This window comes from Pelecanus crispus, chromosome 2, assembly GCF_030463565.1.
Source record: "Pelecanus crispus isolate bPelCri1 chromosome 2, bPelCri1.pri, whole genome shotgun sequence".
Lineage (NCBI taxonomy): Eukaryota > Metazoa > Chordata > Aves > Pelecaniformes > Pelecanidae > Pelecanus > Pelecanus crispus.
Genome location: NC_134644.1, coordinates 130,599,957 through 130,619,424, shown reverse-complemented (window position 1 = coordinate 130,619,424; position 19,468 = coordinate 130,599,957). Strand labels below are relative to the sequence as shown.

Here is a 19,468-nt window from a genome sequence, read left to right as displayed (position 1 = left end):
CAATGGGAGGGGTAGATAAAGATAATTTTTGATCATGACCAAAATTTTCAGTTTTAACCTATGCATTTTCTTCTTTCTTTTTTAGTGAAAATGTCCATATGTCTGAAGAAAAACAGAGGATAATGCTGTTAGAAAGAGTGAGTAGACTGTTTGTGAGGTTAAGCATTACAACTAAGTACTTATAAATACTTATGTGTGAAGTTGTGCGGTGGTCAGTTATATACTCTGATGCAACGTAGTATCTGCAAGGCTTATAAATATCATTCCAGGGAGTGGTTTTTCATTGTACTCATTTTGGATCAGTATAATTCATTGAAGTAATTCAAAATAAGTATTAATACACTATACTTACACTTGGCCTAGCTTAAAGTTTGTTTATACTTTATTCTGTTTATGTAGGCTTCAGTAGGAGTGAGTCAGGTGTAACATTTCTTCTTAGGAGTGGTGGGTCGTTGATGTAGGGAATTTTTGTAGCAAAAAAAGAAAATTTTGATTACTTTTTCAAATTAAGGCATCCAGAGCAGCTGGACAGGAATTAAGATTGATCTATCTGTTTCTCTTGGAAATGGGTAATTTCTCCTCTTAGGCTGCTACTATTTAGATCATTTTAATTCTTCCTGGGATGCATTATAATCTTGACAGTATTGCTTCCGTAAAAAGTGAAATAACATGTTATGAATGTGCTTAAAATTGCAATGTTCTGAAGTTACTGTCAGGCTCCTACAGGCTAGAATTGTAAGTTTATACCTCACCCCACCTGCTTCTCCCAAATACGTAACCTTGATAAAATTTTCACTTCTGTTACAATTTTTATTTTGAACATAGCTTTCAATGTGCACTGAGTAATGGATTAAATAAGCATTTGATTAAATAAAAGTTGTTATTCTTGGTAAAAGGCTAGATTAACCCTTAGTAGTTACACTGGAATCTTTCCGATTCTAGTAATTTTTAACTATCCAGTCATATCTGACTCCATTCCAGTTGTCTTTTCTTGCCTCTTCAAAGTTGAGCTTATTAAAAAAAAAAAAAAAAAAGATTCTTTAGCTTTCAGCTTTCTAGGATCACAGACTAAAATCTGTGATCAGTTAGAGAACGTGAATGTTTTCTGTTAATGGATTGTGGCACTGTATGATGCAAGTGGCTGGATGTCTCTGACTAGGAGCACTTTACATGCTTTATTCTGTCATCTGCTTACAAAGGATTTGTCACAGGTAGAAGCTATAAGATAGTAATGTATTACTTTCTCTTTCTGTTTTGTCAGTGAAATGTTTTTCTAAGTTAAGCAGAAGGATGAGTATGGAGATAAGCACAGCTTAGCAGTGGTTTTTGTAGCACTGTGGTAATTGCTAGACTGCAAATTTGTTTACATGTCTGTTCAAAAGATGTTTTGATACTGTGTTAAAACTGAAAGCTGTAGTAAATATGTATATTGTATAAGTCTGGCTGGTCATATAAAAACTTTTTAAAAATGTTTATACTGTATAAGGTGTATTAGTTAATCAGATAAGATTTTTCTTTCAGACTTTGCAGTTGAAAGAGGAGGAAAATAAGAGATTAAATCAAAGATTGGTAAGTGTGCAATGCAAGTTTTAAGTCTCATGAGAAAATAAGAAACGCTTACAAATGTTAAGTTTGTTAAAATCTAAAAATATATTTTATTAACTTCAAAAATGTTTTAAGTGGTAAGGCAAGTGGCAAATAGGTAACCTGATAACCTTGCAGAGGTACCTCAATTTAGCAGTCTTCTCATGGAAAAGATTCACAGGACTGGGGAGAAAGAGACTTCTTCCTAAAGAATGCAGGCCATCCAGGCTTGGGGTAGGGGGAGTTAATTTTAGTGGTGCTGTGGCTCAGTTTTTCAACAACAGTAGATTGAAGGCCAGTTTACAAGAATGTAAATATGCCTGCACATTATGCATAATTAGGAGTGTTAGCAATAACTTGGAGATTGTTTTTGGAAAACTGCACCTGTCATTTTTATAAGGTGTGAAACTTTAATTCTGCCTAGCAGCTGGAAATAAAAACAGCCATTGTCTTAAACACTCAAATAATAGTCAATGCCTACGGAAGAAAGAAGAATATAGTGACAGAGTTCCCTTGATTCCTGTGCTATGAATCCTTCTCCTTTTTTATTTATCCGCAGTTTATCCTTGCTAGCAGGTCTCCACCTTAAGTCTTCCTGTGTGTATGGGAAATAGACATGTCCTTTGGGAGTTTATTGGTTGGACTGGCCATGGAGATCTCACTTTCTTTAAGTGACAGGTGACATCTAGGAGTTTGGTGGGAACTGATATCTGTGTAGTTGCAAGTTACATTTCATAGCACAAGTGTTTGAGTTTTTCCAGTAGGAGCTGCTATTTTTCGGTCTGAGATAGGATTGAAATTTACTATATAATTTACTCTGGCTACATATTCAGGTATGAAATTGCTATTTTTTTTCAAACACTTTTCATTCCACATTAACAGCTGTCCATAATAACCCTGCTAGTGCAGGGCATAAGAAAAGATTGCAAAACATCTAAAGGCATGTTTTATAAAAGAGGATTCTTTTTTTTTTAATTCAGAATGCCAGTGAAGTGCACAAAGGTGTTTCAATATAGTTTTTACAATAAAACTCAAACACCCTGGACAGTCTTCCAAACTTCTCTGTGGATTTCCTGAATTAAACTCTTGATTTCTTGTAGTCTCAGAGTAAAATGAAATTGAAGAAAACCTGGTGTTACACAAGACAAATACAAAATTCTTTTTTGTTGTTATGATTAATATCAAGCCACGTAAGAGAAACTAGCAGCTCATTGGTGTCTGAAGCAATTCAAAATAGGTTTTTGAATGGGCATAATAACATACTATCTTTTCAATTTCTTACATGTAAATTGGTCATTTCACAGATAAAGTAAACTATTCTTATTTCTTGTCTCTTCATCATCTTTTCTCCCCCACCTTCCCAATACACTTCTAGAACAGAAATACACATCAACACTTAAATACCATTATTTTTTTCTATCCAGCTACCTCAGATAAAGAACATAGAAGAGGTTTTGCACAGTAAAAGAAAATCTTTTCAAGTCACTGACTTTTGCAGCAAAACTTCTTGGTTACCTCTTCAAGCAATAAAAGATACAAAGGAGCTCCTTTTAATATGAGGAATGTTATTACAGGTTTTTTTTATTTTATATAGATTATTGAGAAAGGGACCCTTTTTTCTGGCTATTAGAACACTAGTCATAGAATATTCTTTACTAAGTTTTAATGGAAATATTCTTAACCTTCTAATTTGTTCTATTTTTCTAAAAGTTAGAAGTTAATGAAAAATATAGATATCAAGCTAGTTTGCGTTTTAATTTAACACTTATTCCAGTTTTAAAAACCACTAGGAAAACCTTTGGTCTTAACATCTGAAGAGAACTGTCAAACTTCAGTGAGCAATCAAAGCAAATTATATGCATTTGGCAACTTCCATGTTAGTTGCAACTTTTGCAAGGAAGAAAAGTACAATGTGAATAAGTCAAGGAAATGTAGTATCTAACAAAAAAAAAAAAATTGACCTGAAATTGGACTTCATAAAGAAAACTGCTGAAAGTGTTATCAGAAGTTGAGAGATTTTTGTATTGTACTGTATTCAATTTGGACTCATTCTTTGAAGAAATGAAGAAAATGAGCTGTGAATAGGCTTCAAGCTCATATTAAGACAGGCTGATACTGTTTCCAGGGAAGTGGGGGGGAAGACTGACAATAGGAAATATGCTATATGTAACAATATTTGAGTTACAGCTGAAAAATCATGTGCTAAACTTTGGGTATGAGTAATCTAGATTTGAATAGCATGTATAAATGGTCCAGGAAGTAGGAACCTATGGATAAACTGCAAGACCTTTAATCAGAGTTTCTGCGGGGCAGTTATGAATTGTCTTCTGTAAGGAAATTACCAAAGGGTAATGAAATGTATACATTTACGTCAGATCAGCTTCTCTATCTTGCCTGTATGTGGGCTGTGTACCCCTTTGTAGATACAAAGTAGTGTTACCCATTTTCCTTTCTTATCACAGTTACTGTAGAAAGTGTATGTAGACTTATTCATTGTTAGATCGTTTATCCTATTGAAGTTGTTTCATGTGCCAGTATTAATTAATTTAAACGGATTTAAAGGCAAATGTCATGCATATAGGAGATATGAATTATGTCCAAAACCTTATATAGTTGAGCCTTTGTTTGGTCTTAGTAAATTTTACTTCAGTTTTATTCCAGGGAGTGCTGCTCTGTCTATTACAGTAAACTTTAGATTATGTGACAGTCCTTAGTAAAACTGAGACACCATATCAAGTTCAACATCTAGAGTTTAATTGTAATAAACATGTTTAACCTCCGGTGTTTTACCATCAGCCTTTTTTAGAATGGCAGTGGCTTCTGTGTTAAGGTGCACAGCTGTATCATAGGTCTTGGGTATGCTCAGAACAAATCTTCACTAGCACTGGTCTAGAAAGCACTTCTCAGTTTTAAATAATGAAGGAGAAGTCAGTTGTATAAGAAATTTCATAATCAAAGGTAGCTATTTGAAAACAAAACAAACAAACCTCAAAACCACAAACAAATAAAAACCAGCCAAACCTGCCGTAGAGCAGGATGACAGAAAGGTATGCTGTTTTCTTGAGTGAATATAAGATCGGCAAGAATTGACACTGTTTGAAATTGATAATAAATGATTTATCTTAATGATATTGTTACCTGCAATGTACATTTCATCATAACTTGCCAATATTTTATAGCTTTTCTCTTTTTTTATAGATGTCCCAGAGCATGTCATCAGTATCCTCAAGACATTCTGAAAAAATAGCAATTAGAGAGTAAGTACCCATTAATTATCATATAAACAGATGGATATGCCTTCAGTAATAAGTATGTACTTAAAGAATGTCACAATTCTTCTGTTCTTGCTCTGTGGTGAAAAGATATATAGGTCATCTCTATAGTTATTGAACCATCCCAGCTAGGCATAAATCAAATTTTTTAAACAAAAAAAAAGCCTTTCTGAATTCTGTATGTTGGTGGCTTTCTTGAATTCCATGTCTGTCTTTACACAGTTCATAAGGATAATACCTCATGGGATTTCTAGAATCCTCCCAGAGTTTTCTTTTAGATTACTTTTTGTTTCTGTGTAACCTTCTTGAAATTATGCTAAGAAAAAGAAGAAGAAATCCTGTTCACCTTGAATATCTGCAGTGCTGCATTGTATTTCAAGAGAAGTTTTACCTTCCAGAAGTCTTCAAAATTTTTGGCTTACCTTGAAAGAATGAAAAGAAATTAAATATTTTCTTAGATATTATCAATCTGTTAGAAGCTGCATGTAGAATTGTTACTGGAAAAAGAAGTATTAATTCTTGCAAAATATGAAAGCTACAGACAAATTCTTAAGTCATTTATCAGTCTGATGTTAATTGAGTAATATTAAAAATCTTTTTGGAAAGAAAACTAACACAGATGATTCCTCTAATGCTTTCTGAATTACACCAAATTGCGTTTTTATTGTAACAAGGTCAGTATGTGCAGAATCAGCTTTTCCTGTGAGCATCTGAATACTCTGACAATTCTCTTGATAGTCTTTGGTGAGAAAAATGTTGTGAAAGAAGAATTCATCTGTCCAGTAGAGATGTCTTTATCTAAATCAGTGTAGTCTGTCACCATAGTAAGTCCAGGCAGAAAAGCCTGGAGTATTGTTTATTTAATCTGAAAGTGAACTTTAAAGGAAATGAGCTAAATTTCCCTCTAGATTCTCCTGTTTATCTCTGACTGTGTCTCTCTGATGTCGTTTTATGGAGAGGAGTTTTCTTCTTTCTTTGCCACCTCTCCCCCATCCCCAGAACAGTAGTCATATTTGTTCTTAGAGCCCTTTCATGGTCTAATGCTTAATTTGCAGCTATTTTAGACTTCATTTCATTAATGGGTGAATAACTTGCTTCCAACATGTTTGCACTGTAAAACAGAAATTGGAGACAGAAAAAGTTCTCTGAATTCTGTTACTGACACTTGGCATGAGGACTTGGTGGCTTCTTTTGTTATCCTGGTGTCAGGAAGAAACAGATTTTTGAAACTTTTTGTGTAAAGTCACCATGTTGTTTCTTTTGCTGTTAACCCTTTCATCAAAGATGAACACTTCTTCCCTTCTTTGTCCTGTGCGCTTAAAATTTTAAGATTGCATAGTTACGTAAATGTTTTGCTGTATTTTTCTGTGTTCAAATTGACTTCAGTTTAAAACATCAGAAGAGTGTTTGTAAAGACTGGTACAGTGATCATTGCTATAATTATTGGTGAATAAAAATAATACAAAATTGAAATGTTAGTATTTTGCTAGGTACTTCTGTTTATATTTTAAAGGAAAACTGTCAGTTCTTTTGAAAAAAATAATTTGAGCTGATGGATGTAGGAAACCATTTCAAAAACACTTTCTGAAAGGTAGAGTGTTTTGTTGGCTTCAGAAAATATAAAATGTGTATGAGTTGGCATAACAAGTAGAAATGTCCGTGCTGCTGTTCAACTAAGTCTCAGTCTGTACAATACTTGTGAAAAAATTGTAGTGTAATTAATGCAGTTTTAAGCTTCTGTGCTTTTTTTTAGTTATGTTCCTTGATTTTTTTTTCTCCCTAGTTTTCAGGTTGGCGATTTGGTTCTCATTATCTTGGACGAAAGGCATGACAACTATGTATTGTTTACTGTTAGTCCAACCTTGTATTTTTTGCACTCAGAATCACTAGCTGCACTGGATCTCAAACCAGGTGAGTGTGGTAAGTGTCAGATTACTTCCAATTATCATTTCCTGCTACAAATAACACTCTTAGCTTTCTAACCCTTACTAAGTGATTTTATAAATACATGTGTGATAAGTATGAGAAGCATGTAATATAGGTAGCTGTCATCTATCTTTGTAGCTTTTGCTATTTGTTTTGATGCTAAACATTTTTCAAGGTAGAACATTTTAAATAAAAAATTGATACAGTTTTAATATCTTGGAAAAATAAGGAAAAATATCTGCGTCTTCAAAAGTAAGCTGTTAAAAAGAGAGAGAAAATGCCAATTTTATACACACACAGAGCATGTTAACACGTCTGTGGGGAAAACATTCCCATCAGGCTACTTAGCTATTCAGTAACATGAATGATAATGTATAGTTGTGTAGGTCTCAGGCCTATTTTTATGTGGATTTATGTGTTCAATGTCTTTTTTTGATGAGGAAAATAAATACAAAACTCAAGGTAACATTTCTGCCAAAACTGCATACTCTGTTCTTAACACCTGATTTTATGATGTCCTTTGAAGATTGTCTTTGGATAAAATTTGTTCTCTCTGTAGCTCATCATCTCAAAGTGACTGGAATTTATGAACCCAAATACATGTCTGAAACCACAGTAGATGGGGATTTGCAAGCAATGTTTTTGCTGATAACGTTTCTGAAAAAAAAAACCCAACTGAACAGAAATTTCTAGTTCAGAGAACAGTTTCTGTATGTTTTGCTTATGTTCAGGTTGATGCACGTTTAGTTTTTTCCTCCCTTAAACTTCATGTTATTCATTGGCTATTTCTGGCAGCTATGTAAATTTAGTTAAATTGAAGTATTAATCTTTTTTATATGAGGAAAAATAATGATGCTTTGCACTAAACAATGTGCTATGTTAGATTCATGTAAACGTCTTTAAACTATCACACCTGGTATGTTTTTGCAAATCCACCTGTGCTCCCAACTTTGCAGATATGTCTAAGAACATTTTGTATTCTAATTTATCAGTAGAAGTTTCTGTATGTTATTGCATGTCAGAAACTGTCAACTTATTCTCAATGAGCAGACTCATTGTAGATTTCAGTTATGATGAAAGATGATAGCTCTGAAATAATTGTGTAGTCTTCAGAAGACCACGAAGCTCTAACTGCATTCTGAGACTGCTGAAGAATCTGTCCCATATGTGTTCTGTGAAACACACGGGAAGAACTCCTATCTTACAGACGTAATACATTCTGAGCAATGGCATTAGTAGTGCATATATAACTATGTGATATATGATTTACTTTCTTACTATTGGTTTACATATATAAGGTAAAAGGCATGTCAGTTTGTATGTTACTCTGAGTACACAATTTACTGAACTGTCTGTTTTCAAATGGACTTAGCTTGTTCCATTCCTTACCACTTGCTAACCAGTTGGTCTCAAATTTGAGAAAACTGCAGATAAAATAAACAGAAAGACTTACCATTTGCCTTAGGAACACATTTATCTCTAGCTCAGTACTTCAGGAAACGATGTCTACGTTCTATTTCTGCATCAGGGAAGTGGGGAAAATGAAACCCATAACACTACTATTATTTGTGATAGATTAAAACTGGTGTGGACCTAGGTGCTAGAAATTATTGTTTTAAGGGCTGCCAAAATGTTGCATTTAAATCTGACCTTTTGTACCAACATGTACATATCAAGTTGTTAATCCTGTATAGGTACACCTACAGGATTAAGTGTCAGGAATTTAGGCTATTGTAGGTTGTCTCTACCTACATTAAGAGCACTTAGAATGTTATGACAACACTGAAATTGGTTGAGGACTGTGTAGTTTCTGTGTTGTCCCTTATCTTTGGGATACAGTTTTAATTTGCAAATGTAAGGAAAAAAAACCTGCATCTCTCTCACTGTCTTTGTTAGACGAATGAAGTCTGTCAGCCAAGCAAATTCAAAAAAACTTTAGTTGTAGAGCATTCAGGCCAGATATGAATAATTATTCATTGTAGGATTTGTAGGAATGTGGAGTAGAACAGAATCTGCTCCATTATCAACAGTCAAATTAATCCTTGTTGTGGCTTAACCCTAGCCAGGACTAAGCACCACACAGCTGCTCGTTCGTTCCCCCTGGTGGGACGGGGGAGAGAATCAGAAGGGTAAAAGTGAGAAAACTCATGGGTTGAGATAAAGACAGTTTAATAGGTAAAGCAAAAGCCGCGCATGCAAGTAAAGCAAAACAAGGAATTTGTTCCCTACTTGCTATCAGCAGGCAGGTGTTCGGCCATCTCCAGGAAAGCAGGGCCACATCATGCATAATGGTTACTTGGGAAGACAAACGGCATCACTCTGAACGTGTCCCCCCCTTCCTTCCTTCTTCCCCCAGCTTTATACACTGAGCACAATATCATATGGCATGGAATATCCCTTCGGTCAGTTGGGGTCAGCTGTCCCGGCTGTGTCCCCTCCCAGCTTCTCGTGCACCCCCAGCCTGCTCGCTGGTGGGGTGGGGTGAGAGGCAGAAAAGGCCTTGACTCTGTGTAAGCACTGCTCAGCAATAACGAAATCATCCCTGTGCTGTCAACGCTGTTTTCAGTGCCAATCCAAAACATAGCCCCATACTAGCCACTATGAAGAAAATTAACTCTATCCCAGCCAAAACCAACACAATTCTGAAGGGTAAGATTAAAATTTCAAAATCTGGTTCTTGAGTGGCTCATGTTCTAGACACTAGATACAGTATCTCTTAAAAAGACATGCTTAGAAAACTATTGATAGTTGGTATTATGCAGAGCGTATTTGAGCTGTTCCTTCCATCAGTTTTGATGTTTTCTTCATGCCATGATTAGTGACAGCTAGAAAATAATAAAGCAAGTAAAATGGATATAATTTCTTGGAATACAAGGCAAATACACATTTCCTTACCGTTACAGAAAAGGCCACAAGCTGAAAGTGTATTTATGCCCACTTTGTTGTTCTTTTGACCTGTCAGGTTTTTTTTTTCACTTTTCTCCTTTCTGAACAGTATTGGGTACTCTCAAAGACTGCAACCAAAACTAGCAGACTTGCAGGGCTTTAACATTACTATTTATGAGTAACTAATTTCCATCACTAATACAGAAAATTAATCAAATATTTCAGTAAAGGCAGTAATAATAGCTGAGTACAGAAGACTTTCTATCCTTTGGAATACTTGAAGAAATTCTCACCTTAAATCAGAAAAAAAGGTCAAGCTGGGCTGACTAGAATAATTTTGAATCATTAAATTAATTTCAGTTTTGATTTGCTTTTGTCTTCTCTAATGTTAACTTTTAAAACAAAATTTAAACTGAAATATCAGGTTTTGTGTTTGAAAATGCTAGTGACCTGTCTTGATATCTGTACTTAGTTAGTTTTTGTTAATGTATTTTAAAAAGGGTGGTTTTTTTTAAGAATTTCTGCTTTTAGTGCAATCACTTTAGCAAATAATCTTTAACCATATTGAATGTAATACCCTGTTACCTGTAGTTGATTGTCCAAAATAAGAAATATGTTGTCTCTTTAGCTTCAGGTGCATCTAGGAGACCTTGGGTGCTAGGAAAAGTGATGGAAAAGGAATATTGCCAGGCAAAAAAGGTAAGGAAATAGGAATGGAAAATCATCTGATAAAATTAATAGAGAAGAAAATCAGATTTAATGTTTGTAACAATTGTAAGAAGTACTCTCTGCTTCAGTGAGAAGAAAATTGTTCTAGGTTCTGCCATTCCTGCTCTGTTTTTTAGTCTGAACAGCAAGAGGCGGGGAACTAGAAAAAAGAGTGAGCAGTGGCTTGGGTGGTTGTGTCCATACTGCCCAGAACCTTGCCAGGCTCTAAAGGGTCTCGTAAATGCTGAGAGGTGGGAATCAGTTTCTGCTTAAAAATATAAAAATCAGAGGAATAATCCCACATTTCTAATGTAATTTGATTTTTTTTTTTGTAGGCACAAAACAGATTTAAAGTTCCTTTGGGTACAAAATTCTACAGAGTGAAAGCAGTACCATGGAACAAGAAAGTATAACACAACAAAATCTTAGTTTATTCTGTCTCCATTCTTTTTTGACTTGTCCTTCAGTGCTCGTTCATTGCTCCAAATAGCAGGCCATCTTTTTATACTGAGGTCATGTGACAAGATACATCATTGATGTACTGCTTTTACTTTTTAACAGGTCACATTTTAGAAACAAGAATTTAATCAAAAACTCTGGCCCTAACTGTTCCAATTTTTTTACCCAGATAACTTTAGGAGTGTGGACCAAATGAGTTCATTTTCTCAAAGGGCAACCACATGAAACATGGTTTGTTAGCCATGTTAATTGCCTGTTAAATATACATTAGCTTGTATTTAGATGTTAAATGTTAGTTACCATTATTACCAGCATACGTCCTTTTGTGAAATCATTATCAAAGTACTTGCACTCTTTAACAGATTCTTTATATGTGTAAAATTCATCAACTATTTAAAGAGGAGTGTTCATTGCATGCAGATAATCATATAATTTTTCTTCAACATGAGTTTGCCTCAGTAGATGAATAAAAATAACTACTGCAACTTGTTTCATTACATGAAAATGCTCTTTAATGTTAAAAAAAACCTTGTAATTTGATAGACTGATTTTGAAAATCAGTCACAGTTAGATCTGCAATCTTCAGAAGCACTTTCGATGGATTGATCACCCAGATTCTGAAGGGAAGACACCTGTGCTGTTTGTTCAAAGTGAAGCACTTGTTCTTCCCAACAAAACAGAAATCTTGTATTAATCTATTTAGAAAAATCATATTGATGAAATTGTATTTCATGGTTGAGTTTCAGGAAAAAACTCATTGTACATTAACCATACAAGAGTCATTTAAGTAACAAATTATTGTAATTGTAAAAGACATGTAGAATTTTAAAACAATAAAGATTTGAAACTGTATGTGTTTGAAGTATTTGTGTGCCTTTTAAATACTATCTATAATATTTATTTCATGTTAATCTGTTGCAGCTTCTCTCCAATTCCTCCAGCAGTTTCATTACATAGAAATACCTAAATTTTCTACAAGAGGCATTAATATTCAACAACATTCAGGAATTACAAGAATTACTTTGTAACAATAAAAAAGAACTTAAGTAGACAGAAATTAATTTTATCAGCAAATCAAACTGATAAATGAAAATTTTCAATATAGTTGTACTGGCTACATTTTAAAAATGTAGTCTAATTTATTTTATTTTTTTAATTACAGTATAAGAATATGTACTATAAATGTGTAGCTAATGGAAAGTGAAATTCTGGATTCAATTATGAGCTTATGTCTAGGACTTAATCCATAGAGTTATTCAACTGTGATTTATCTTCAGAAGGTGTGGAGTGGAGGAACAAAAGAGATAAAGAAGTGATTACATGCAAATGTCAATGCTTCTGCCCATATGTTGCAAATAATATTCCTCCAGACTAACCAGTCCACTTGAATACTGAGAAACTTCTGTATATGCTTTATTTAAAATTTTGTTACATAACAATTTTAACTTAAGGTTTTTATGAAATGCATGGGCTTGTAATTGTATCACACCTTTGATGAAATAAATCTAAGACAGTTGCTCTCTGGGAAACAATGTCATTTCTTACCTGATTGTTAAATTTGCTAGTTGATGTATTGACTTTTTAAAATTATTTAGCAAAAAAATGTGCCTCCTTCTTCAGGAACAATATTACCATAGTTGAGTACTGCCCATTGTCAAATATGTAAATAACATAGATCTATAGAACAGTTTTAAAGAAGAAAAAAAATCATGATGCAACATGGTTTTTATCACTGAATTTTTGACGTTCAACTAAATGGGAATTCAGTTCTGTCTGCAATCTGGATGCAGTCTTGTTCCTTTAGTCAGCTGAGTCATAAGTGGTTTAAGAAGGTGCACGTGTAGCACAATTCATTCCTTCTGATATGTTGAGTGTTTAGAAGCCTCGCTATCTTTTACCCACTGACAAAACTTTCCCAGCCTCAGATAATCTCCCTACTGCTTTTAATATTATTTGTCCTTCAGGGACTAATTGTCTCCCAGAAGCCACCAGGCCTAGCGAAGAGGCACAGAGCTCCATTTCTGGGAGCACATTTACTCCTTGAGTAGCAGCAATGGATCTGCGTAGCAGTGTGCAATCCAGCACTACAACATTAAGACCCTGCTCTTCTATTATTGAATAGTCTACTTTAAAGATAAGTAAAAGGTTGCCCAGAATTTTCTCCACGGAGGAAAGGGTGTATTTGTCAAGTTCTTCCAAGCTGGATAAAACTGCAGATTTGATGGTGGGCCTACAGGACTGGGCACCTACAAGCAGCACTCATTTTTGAGCATACGAAATTTGAAGCGTTTTTCTGATATTCTAATCTCATTAAGCACTAAGGCCTGTGTGTCTTGCTACTCTGTGTGGATGACAGACCATGAAGTTCATTGCTGGCTCTGGGATGGTTGTCCTTGGTGCAAAAGTGAGGTGGGTGCAGAACTCTATGCTGAGAATTAAAAAAAAAAAAACCCCACAGAAATTCTTTCACCTTTGTAAAAAAATATGAGCTTTCTAGTCTCAGTTTATTGTTGTCCAGATTAAAAAAATAAATATTTAAGCTTATATGGGGACAGTAGCAGTGATGATTTATGATGCTATGAAAGCTGGCTTGATTTCTAGCTTAAGATAGACAGAGGTGTGACTGATGTTTATATAACAGAAATACATGAGCAATATATGAAAGTGAATTTGTGAAGCACCTAAATAAATTGATTAAAATAAAGTACTGTAATGCAAAGTATGAGGGAAGAAAAAGTCCTTCCCTGGTGATATCTGCCACTTAAAGGAATACCAGGATGTATCTGTTACTGTTACATGACATCATATTTTTAAAATATAAATAACCAGCAATGGCTTTGGTTTTTAGGAATATTTGTCGTGTGTTTCATTTTATAATCTTTATTCAGAATGGAAATTCTGTCAAACAAACTCGTAAGATACTCAGTAATGATTCTGAACAGTCATTGAAAGAAATGTAGTTTACATATTTTTTGTATTTCACAGCCTTATTAATTCTTGGAACTATGCTTGTTATGCACTACCTATGTGTTTCATCTTGCTCCGTAATAAAACTTTGTATATAGCTATATAATTCGGATGAGGAGCATATTCAGGGGGGGTGGGGGGAAAGTTGGAGGATAAATTTGATGATGTGAGATTTCTCTAATTCTTTTGTGCAGCTGCATGTTGGAAACTTACTAAAAAAGCCTCTTCTGCTACCGCTAATAAATGTTTATTCTGTAAGTCTGGCTTTAGACAAAGGCAACTGTATTTTTGAAGTGCAAGAAGGAACAAAGTCGATTGAAAGCAAATGTTATCCTGCAGACTTAACACAAAAAGGATGTGGTAATTTACAAGGGTTTGGTTTTTTGGTTGTTTTTTTTTTTTTTACATTGTTCTTGGAAGGCTATATCTATTTGAATACTCTGGGAAGCACGTGGCTTTTTGCACTGCTCTGCAGTAGGTCTCAAGTCAGGAGCTTGTGCTGTTTAGAATTCAGCTGTGGGTCATTTGAATCTTAAGATGGTCTATGAGTAGGACCAGTTTACACTTAAGTATACTCTTTTCCCTAAATATAGTTGTTATAGATGTTGCATAGCAGGACTGAAAAGTCTGCCCTCTGCTCTGCAAAGCTATTTTGTGCCTTTTTGCAGTGCATGTTTTCTCCATGACCTAATACTACAGCCTTTCTTGTTTTGTGGAGTTTTAGCTAGAAGCCAGATTGGCTGTAAAGAGTTACAACAAAAATTGAATAGTACTTTGTAGTGCGTATTCATTTCTATAAATTTTTCATTAGTAAATTGTAACACAGGGAATTATTTCTCAGTGCCAAATTGATAATTCTAGAAATAGAGCATTCACCATATAAGAACTCTCTTGCCTTCTCAAGCCACATTTGCCTATTAAACTTCAGTGAGCTCAGTGCTGCATTTTAAGGTCACTGATGGCTTTAGATCACTTTACAAGCCATTCTGCAGTCCTAAAGCAGTGATGATAAATGACAAAGGATAAACAGTTACTTCCTTCAGCACTCACTATGTTGACACTCACTTGTATTAACAACATCCACGTATGGGAAAATCTAGTCCCCAGACTCCAAATACTGGCTAAGAATTGAGTTCAATGTTGACACGCTCAAGAGGCGTCAGACTTGCAGAACGGTTGAGGTTGGAAGGGACCTCCCAAGGTCATCTTGTCCAACCCACTGCTCAGGCTGAATTGCTGTGACTTTTCCACTAAAGGTCTTGAGTTTACAACTAATTTGACAAGCGTTCAACTTAGTTCTTTGTTTTGAAGCCTGGGTTGAAATTGATGGTATAATTTGAGGAATTCTAAAATTTTCCCCTCAAAAAATTAATTATGTAACGTAAATGCTACCTTTTACCGTGCTTTCACTATAAAATATTTTTTTAATTTTAAATGCAAGAAATGACAGCTGCCAAATTATTATCTCTATGGCTACTCCCAGCAGATGCACTAAATTCTTGTGCTGTATGTTAATTCCATTTCATACTTTTAATAGAATGTTTCAGGCCATGAATTTATGGTATATCACTGCATTGCTGAATAGTTACTCCATATTTTTGTCTCAGTTCTACGATGCTGATTGTGGGTGACAGCCTTGCTTTTCTTTCCCTAACTGTTGCTTGTTGGACTTAAATTTGTCTTTGGTACCAGTTTGTCTCGAGACTTTCTGAACAGGTGGTTTTCATTGTGTATTTTACTTTTTAGGCAAAATTACTGAGTAAGGAGCAGATTTTTCTGTGGTGGGAGGAGCGTTGCTAGTATCTTATCTCCTAATCAAGAATTTGTACAGTTTGCCAAAGGGTGTTAATGGAGAATCTTTGTCATCACACTCATGTAGATTAATAAATCCTGTTTCTGCCCCAGATCTCTACATGAGATTTGCCTATTCTAAACACATGGATGCACGCTTGTGTACACACCTTTAAGAAATGCTGATACTTGCAGCCAAAGCTGCTATGTTTTTGTCCTCTTTACCTGTGCTGGGAGTATTAGAGGCCCAGAAAAATTCAGAAAGTAACTAATGCCTCTTTTTTTTTTTTTTTTTTTTTTTTTTTTTAAATTTTTGTGAAACTTAGCTGCAGGACTAGGACCTATGTGCTTGTATAACCAAAGCAATTCTGTTTTGTTAGAGCTTAACACTTATAAGCTTACCCATTCTATAGTCATTGTAGGAAAAAGATCAAGAAAGAACAAATAAAATAGCCTAAAGGTCCTGGATATTTAGGGAGAATCAGTCAGTTTTAAGTACCTTTGCATCCCTGAGCCTGTATTAATTTAGGTAATTGGAATGTTAGCCCTTAATGTCTAATGTAATTGCAGTGGTAATCAGGAGACTGCTGAGCTATGTCTCTCACAGGGTGCTGGTCAGAATTAATTGACTACCATGTCTCTTGTGAATGGTGGGGTGTATTTTTAGCACAATGGCTGAAATAGTAGTAAAAGCTTATGATGAATACTGAACTTAGCAAAAAAGTTCCTGATAATGTTGTAGAAAAATGATAATTTTTTAGATTTCAGAAGAGAGCTTTATTTTGTGTAACTACTCTATACACTGAAAAAAGGTATTTAGTTTCAAGTGAAACCAACTGCCTAAAATAACTGCCTGCTTTTAAAAAGGCTGTAAGCTGGAAATAACCTTTCTTGGTATATACTAAGCTTTCCTGAATTGGACTGAAATAATTTTTCAGAGATTGTACCTTTAAAAGTATTTGATCAACAAAATAGCTAAGCAGTAAAATTCACTCTTTTAATTTTAGACCTCGTAATACTCATCGTCTTTATAATCCTTATGTTTGTAGCTCTTGCGTATAAGTGAACTTCTGTAAGCACAAATAATTTGTCAGAGATATGATGCATGCAGTTAAATATGCTTCTGTTGACCTGCCAACAGTACACTGAAGAGTTTGCAAAAAATTTCCAAATTAACAGTAAAGTGTAAGTACATATACAGTATTGTGCTTGATTTGTGGCTAGTCCAGAATATCAGATCTTTTGAATCGATATACGATTGTGTTGTGTGTATGTACTGTGATGGCATATGCTTCAGTTTTTGCAATGATTAAGTTTTTAAGCACTGAAAAATTGGGAAATGTCAGCTTATAACTGCTTGTCAAACTTTGCTTTCATATGCATGAGTCTTCACTTTTCATTTAGCTAATTAGGTGCTCTTTTCCTGCTGCTCTTGTCTCTTCCACATCTGTTCATACAGTTCGACATTAAAACCTTACCTTGAACATGTGAATACAATCTTGTCCTTTTTATCGTGACAATTTCTGAGCCGAATGCTTGCTATGTGCCCCTTAGGCAAGACACGAGTCTCCAGATTATCCACTTATTTTTGATACCTGCAAACCAGGGTGACCAATCTGAGATACTTGACTGCTGTTTGAGAGGGTAGCAGTTTATAGCTTCAAATACTGTGCTCTCACAATTTGTGCTCTCTCCATTACGTAAATGAGAAACTGCTATTACAAAGTAAAACAATGTGTGCAAAGGCACATAGCGCCTGAATTGAAAATTACAGCTTTGCATCTATGCCCCGTTTGACACTTCTGATTCTCCTCTTAAGTACCTATGGAAACTGTATGTTGGTATATGCGTGGGTCAGTTCTTACTCTGTAAGCCAGTTTCCTGTATAATACAGGGCATGCAGTTGCACTGTGTTGTGTATCAAATCCCATACCTCTTTAGAATATACCTTTAAGGGAGACCTAATACACCCAATAGAAAATTCATTTTTACAGTGGTTGATTGAAGAGCTGTCATTTATTTTCAGCTGGGTTTGTAGGTTTCAATTTCTATCTGCTGCGATCTTGTGCATTTTTCTGCTTTATATTAGCCTTCCATAATGTGTGTATTTGAAAAAAAGGAAGGAAAAATCATTCCCAGTGCTTCTCCATCTGCCAAATTACTTCTTTCTTTCCTAATCTACAAGTGTCATATTGAACTTCCAGTCTTTCTGTGGATGTAGTTCCCTAGGAATCATATTGAGAAATTTTGTTAAACTTAGGACCCAATGCTGCATAGGAAACAGAGGATGAGCTATGATTTTTATATGGTGCCTTTTGACTGTCTTTTTCTGTCTTTAGTCTCACTTTACTCTTTCCAGCTCTTCAGTGAGTTTGGAAAGAGGAACTTAACTGTTGACAACTCAAGTCCTTTCTCTATATCCCTGTATGGTTGAATGGAGCAAATGCATTGTGTAGATGAATCAGATTTTTTCCATTGCACATATGTACTTTAACCTATCTACTGGTGACAAAGAATAGTGCATGAGCTTTTAATGCTCTGGTGCTGGAGCTGGTTGGTAAGTTTTTAGTAGAAAGTTCTTTTTTGGAAAATCCCAACTCTTATGAACTTGAAATTTCCCACAGAAGTACATCTAACGTTTAGGAAACTTCTCATGAGTAGATATGCCACCATGTCATCTGGCATGAAGCGAGTCATCTGCTGTAAAGGGAAGACACCTTGCTGTCTGACTTCTAGGCCATTGCTTAAATAGCTTTCTCCAAGGGGTCCCACCGTTCATTTTTTCTTTTTTCCTTAATTACAAGAATTAAGCATCAAAACTTGCAACGTTTTCTACGCAATGGAACTGCTGTTTAGTAGCTACCAGTGGCACCAATCTCTCTCCTACATACAAAGCATTCTTATAACCAACTATTATAATAGATACATTAGCCTCTTTTCCTTCTCATAATTTCTTAAAATGAGTTTTTCTGTATCCATTAAACAAAGTGTTCATATTTTAAGCTTTCTATCAACTTTTTTTTTTGTAATGTTGTGCTCCTTTGCCTGTCAGACAATGACTTATTTATTGGTTTTGTGTTTCTCAGACAACTGAAATCAATACATGTGTGTTGCATCTTTTGTTTTAAACAACAGGCTACATAGCAGTTTTTATTCTGCAGAAGCAGCTTGGCGTGTCACCAAATCTCGGACTAGCTTGGGTAATTCTGCTGTAATTTCACTGACAATCAAAATTTGAGGCAAACCCCAACATTTTAAAGATGGTATTGTCTATATGGTAATTATTCACATGAATGTATCTCTCCTTGCTTACTATGACACGTATAGAAGATGAAATTGTAAGCCTATTCAGAATTTCAATGCATAATTTGATTTATTTCCAACTTTACAGAAATTTTTGTTCAAGCATCCTCAATACAGATGAAGAGAACCAAAATAATACTAATAAGTATTATTTTTATTGTAAGGAAAAGAAATCTGTAAAGTATGTCTTGTGCTTTTAAGCATAAAGTAATCTAAATAAGAAGGAAGTCTAATGATGAGGTTGTTCAATCATTGCCCAGTAGATGTTCTTGGAAACCAGTTTTAAAAGATGAGATGAGAAAGATGACAAATCTGCTATGTTGTGCTAATGGGTACATTTGTCTTTTGCTGAACTTTACATGTTGACCAGTGTGAGAAGAGTATTCTTAAGAGTTTATGGTTACCATCTTCACCGGTACCAAGAAATGAATTAGAAAGCTTTAAAACTAAAAGGAATTTTTTACAGCCTGAAGAACAGAGAGCCTTGGCTGAGAGCTCATACCCACATGTGCTGAGTACAGGAACGCTGCTTAATGACCAGTGGGGAGAAATTTATGCAATACAAGAAAGGA

At 34.9% G+C, this 19,468-nt stretch overlaps 1 protein-coding gene across 2 annotated transcripts in view; it reads left to right on the top strand.

Annotated features, from left to right (window-relative positions):
- Positions 1 to 11,687, top strand: part of RB1CC1 (RB1 inducible coiled-coil 1) — an 81,145-nt gene extending 69,458 nt beyond the window's left edge. The window contains exons 19-24 of one of the 2 annotated variants that reach the window (XM_075704764.1): positions 86 to 137; positions 1,522 to 1,569; positions 4,783 to 4,841; positions 6,640 to 6,767; positions 10,297 to 10,367; positions 10,712 to 11,687. In XM_075704764.1, coding sequence (XP_075560879.1) covers positions 86 to 137; positions 1,522 to 1,569; positions 4,783 to 4,841; positions 6,640 to 6,767; positions 10,297 to 10,367; positions 10,712 to 10,789 — 436 coding nt within the window. In that variant the 3' untranslated portion in view covers positions 10,790 to 11,687. Of the gene's footprint in view, positions 1 to 85; positions 138 to 1,521; positions 1,570 to 4,782; positions 4,842 to 6,639; positions 6,777 to 10,296; positions 10,368 to 10,711 lie in introns of both variants that reach the window. The other variant, XM_075704763.1, reaches the window with a different exon arrangement.
- Positions 11,688 to 19,468: the final 7,781 nt, after the last annotated feature.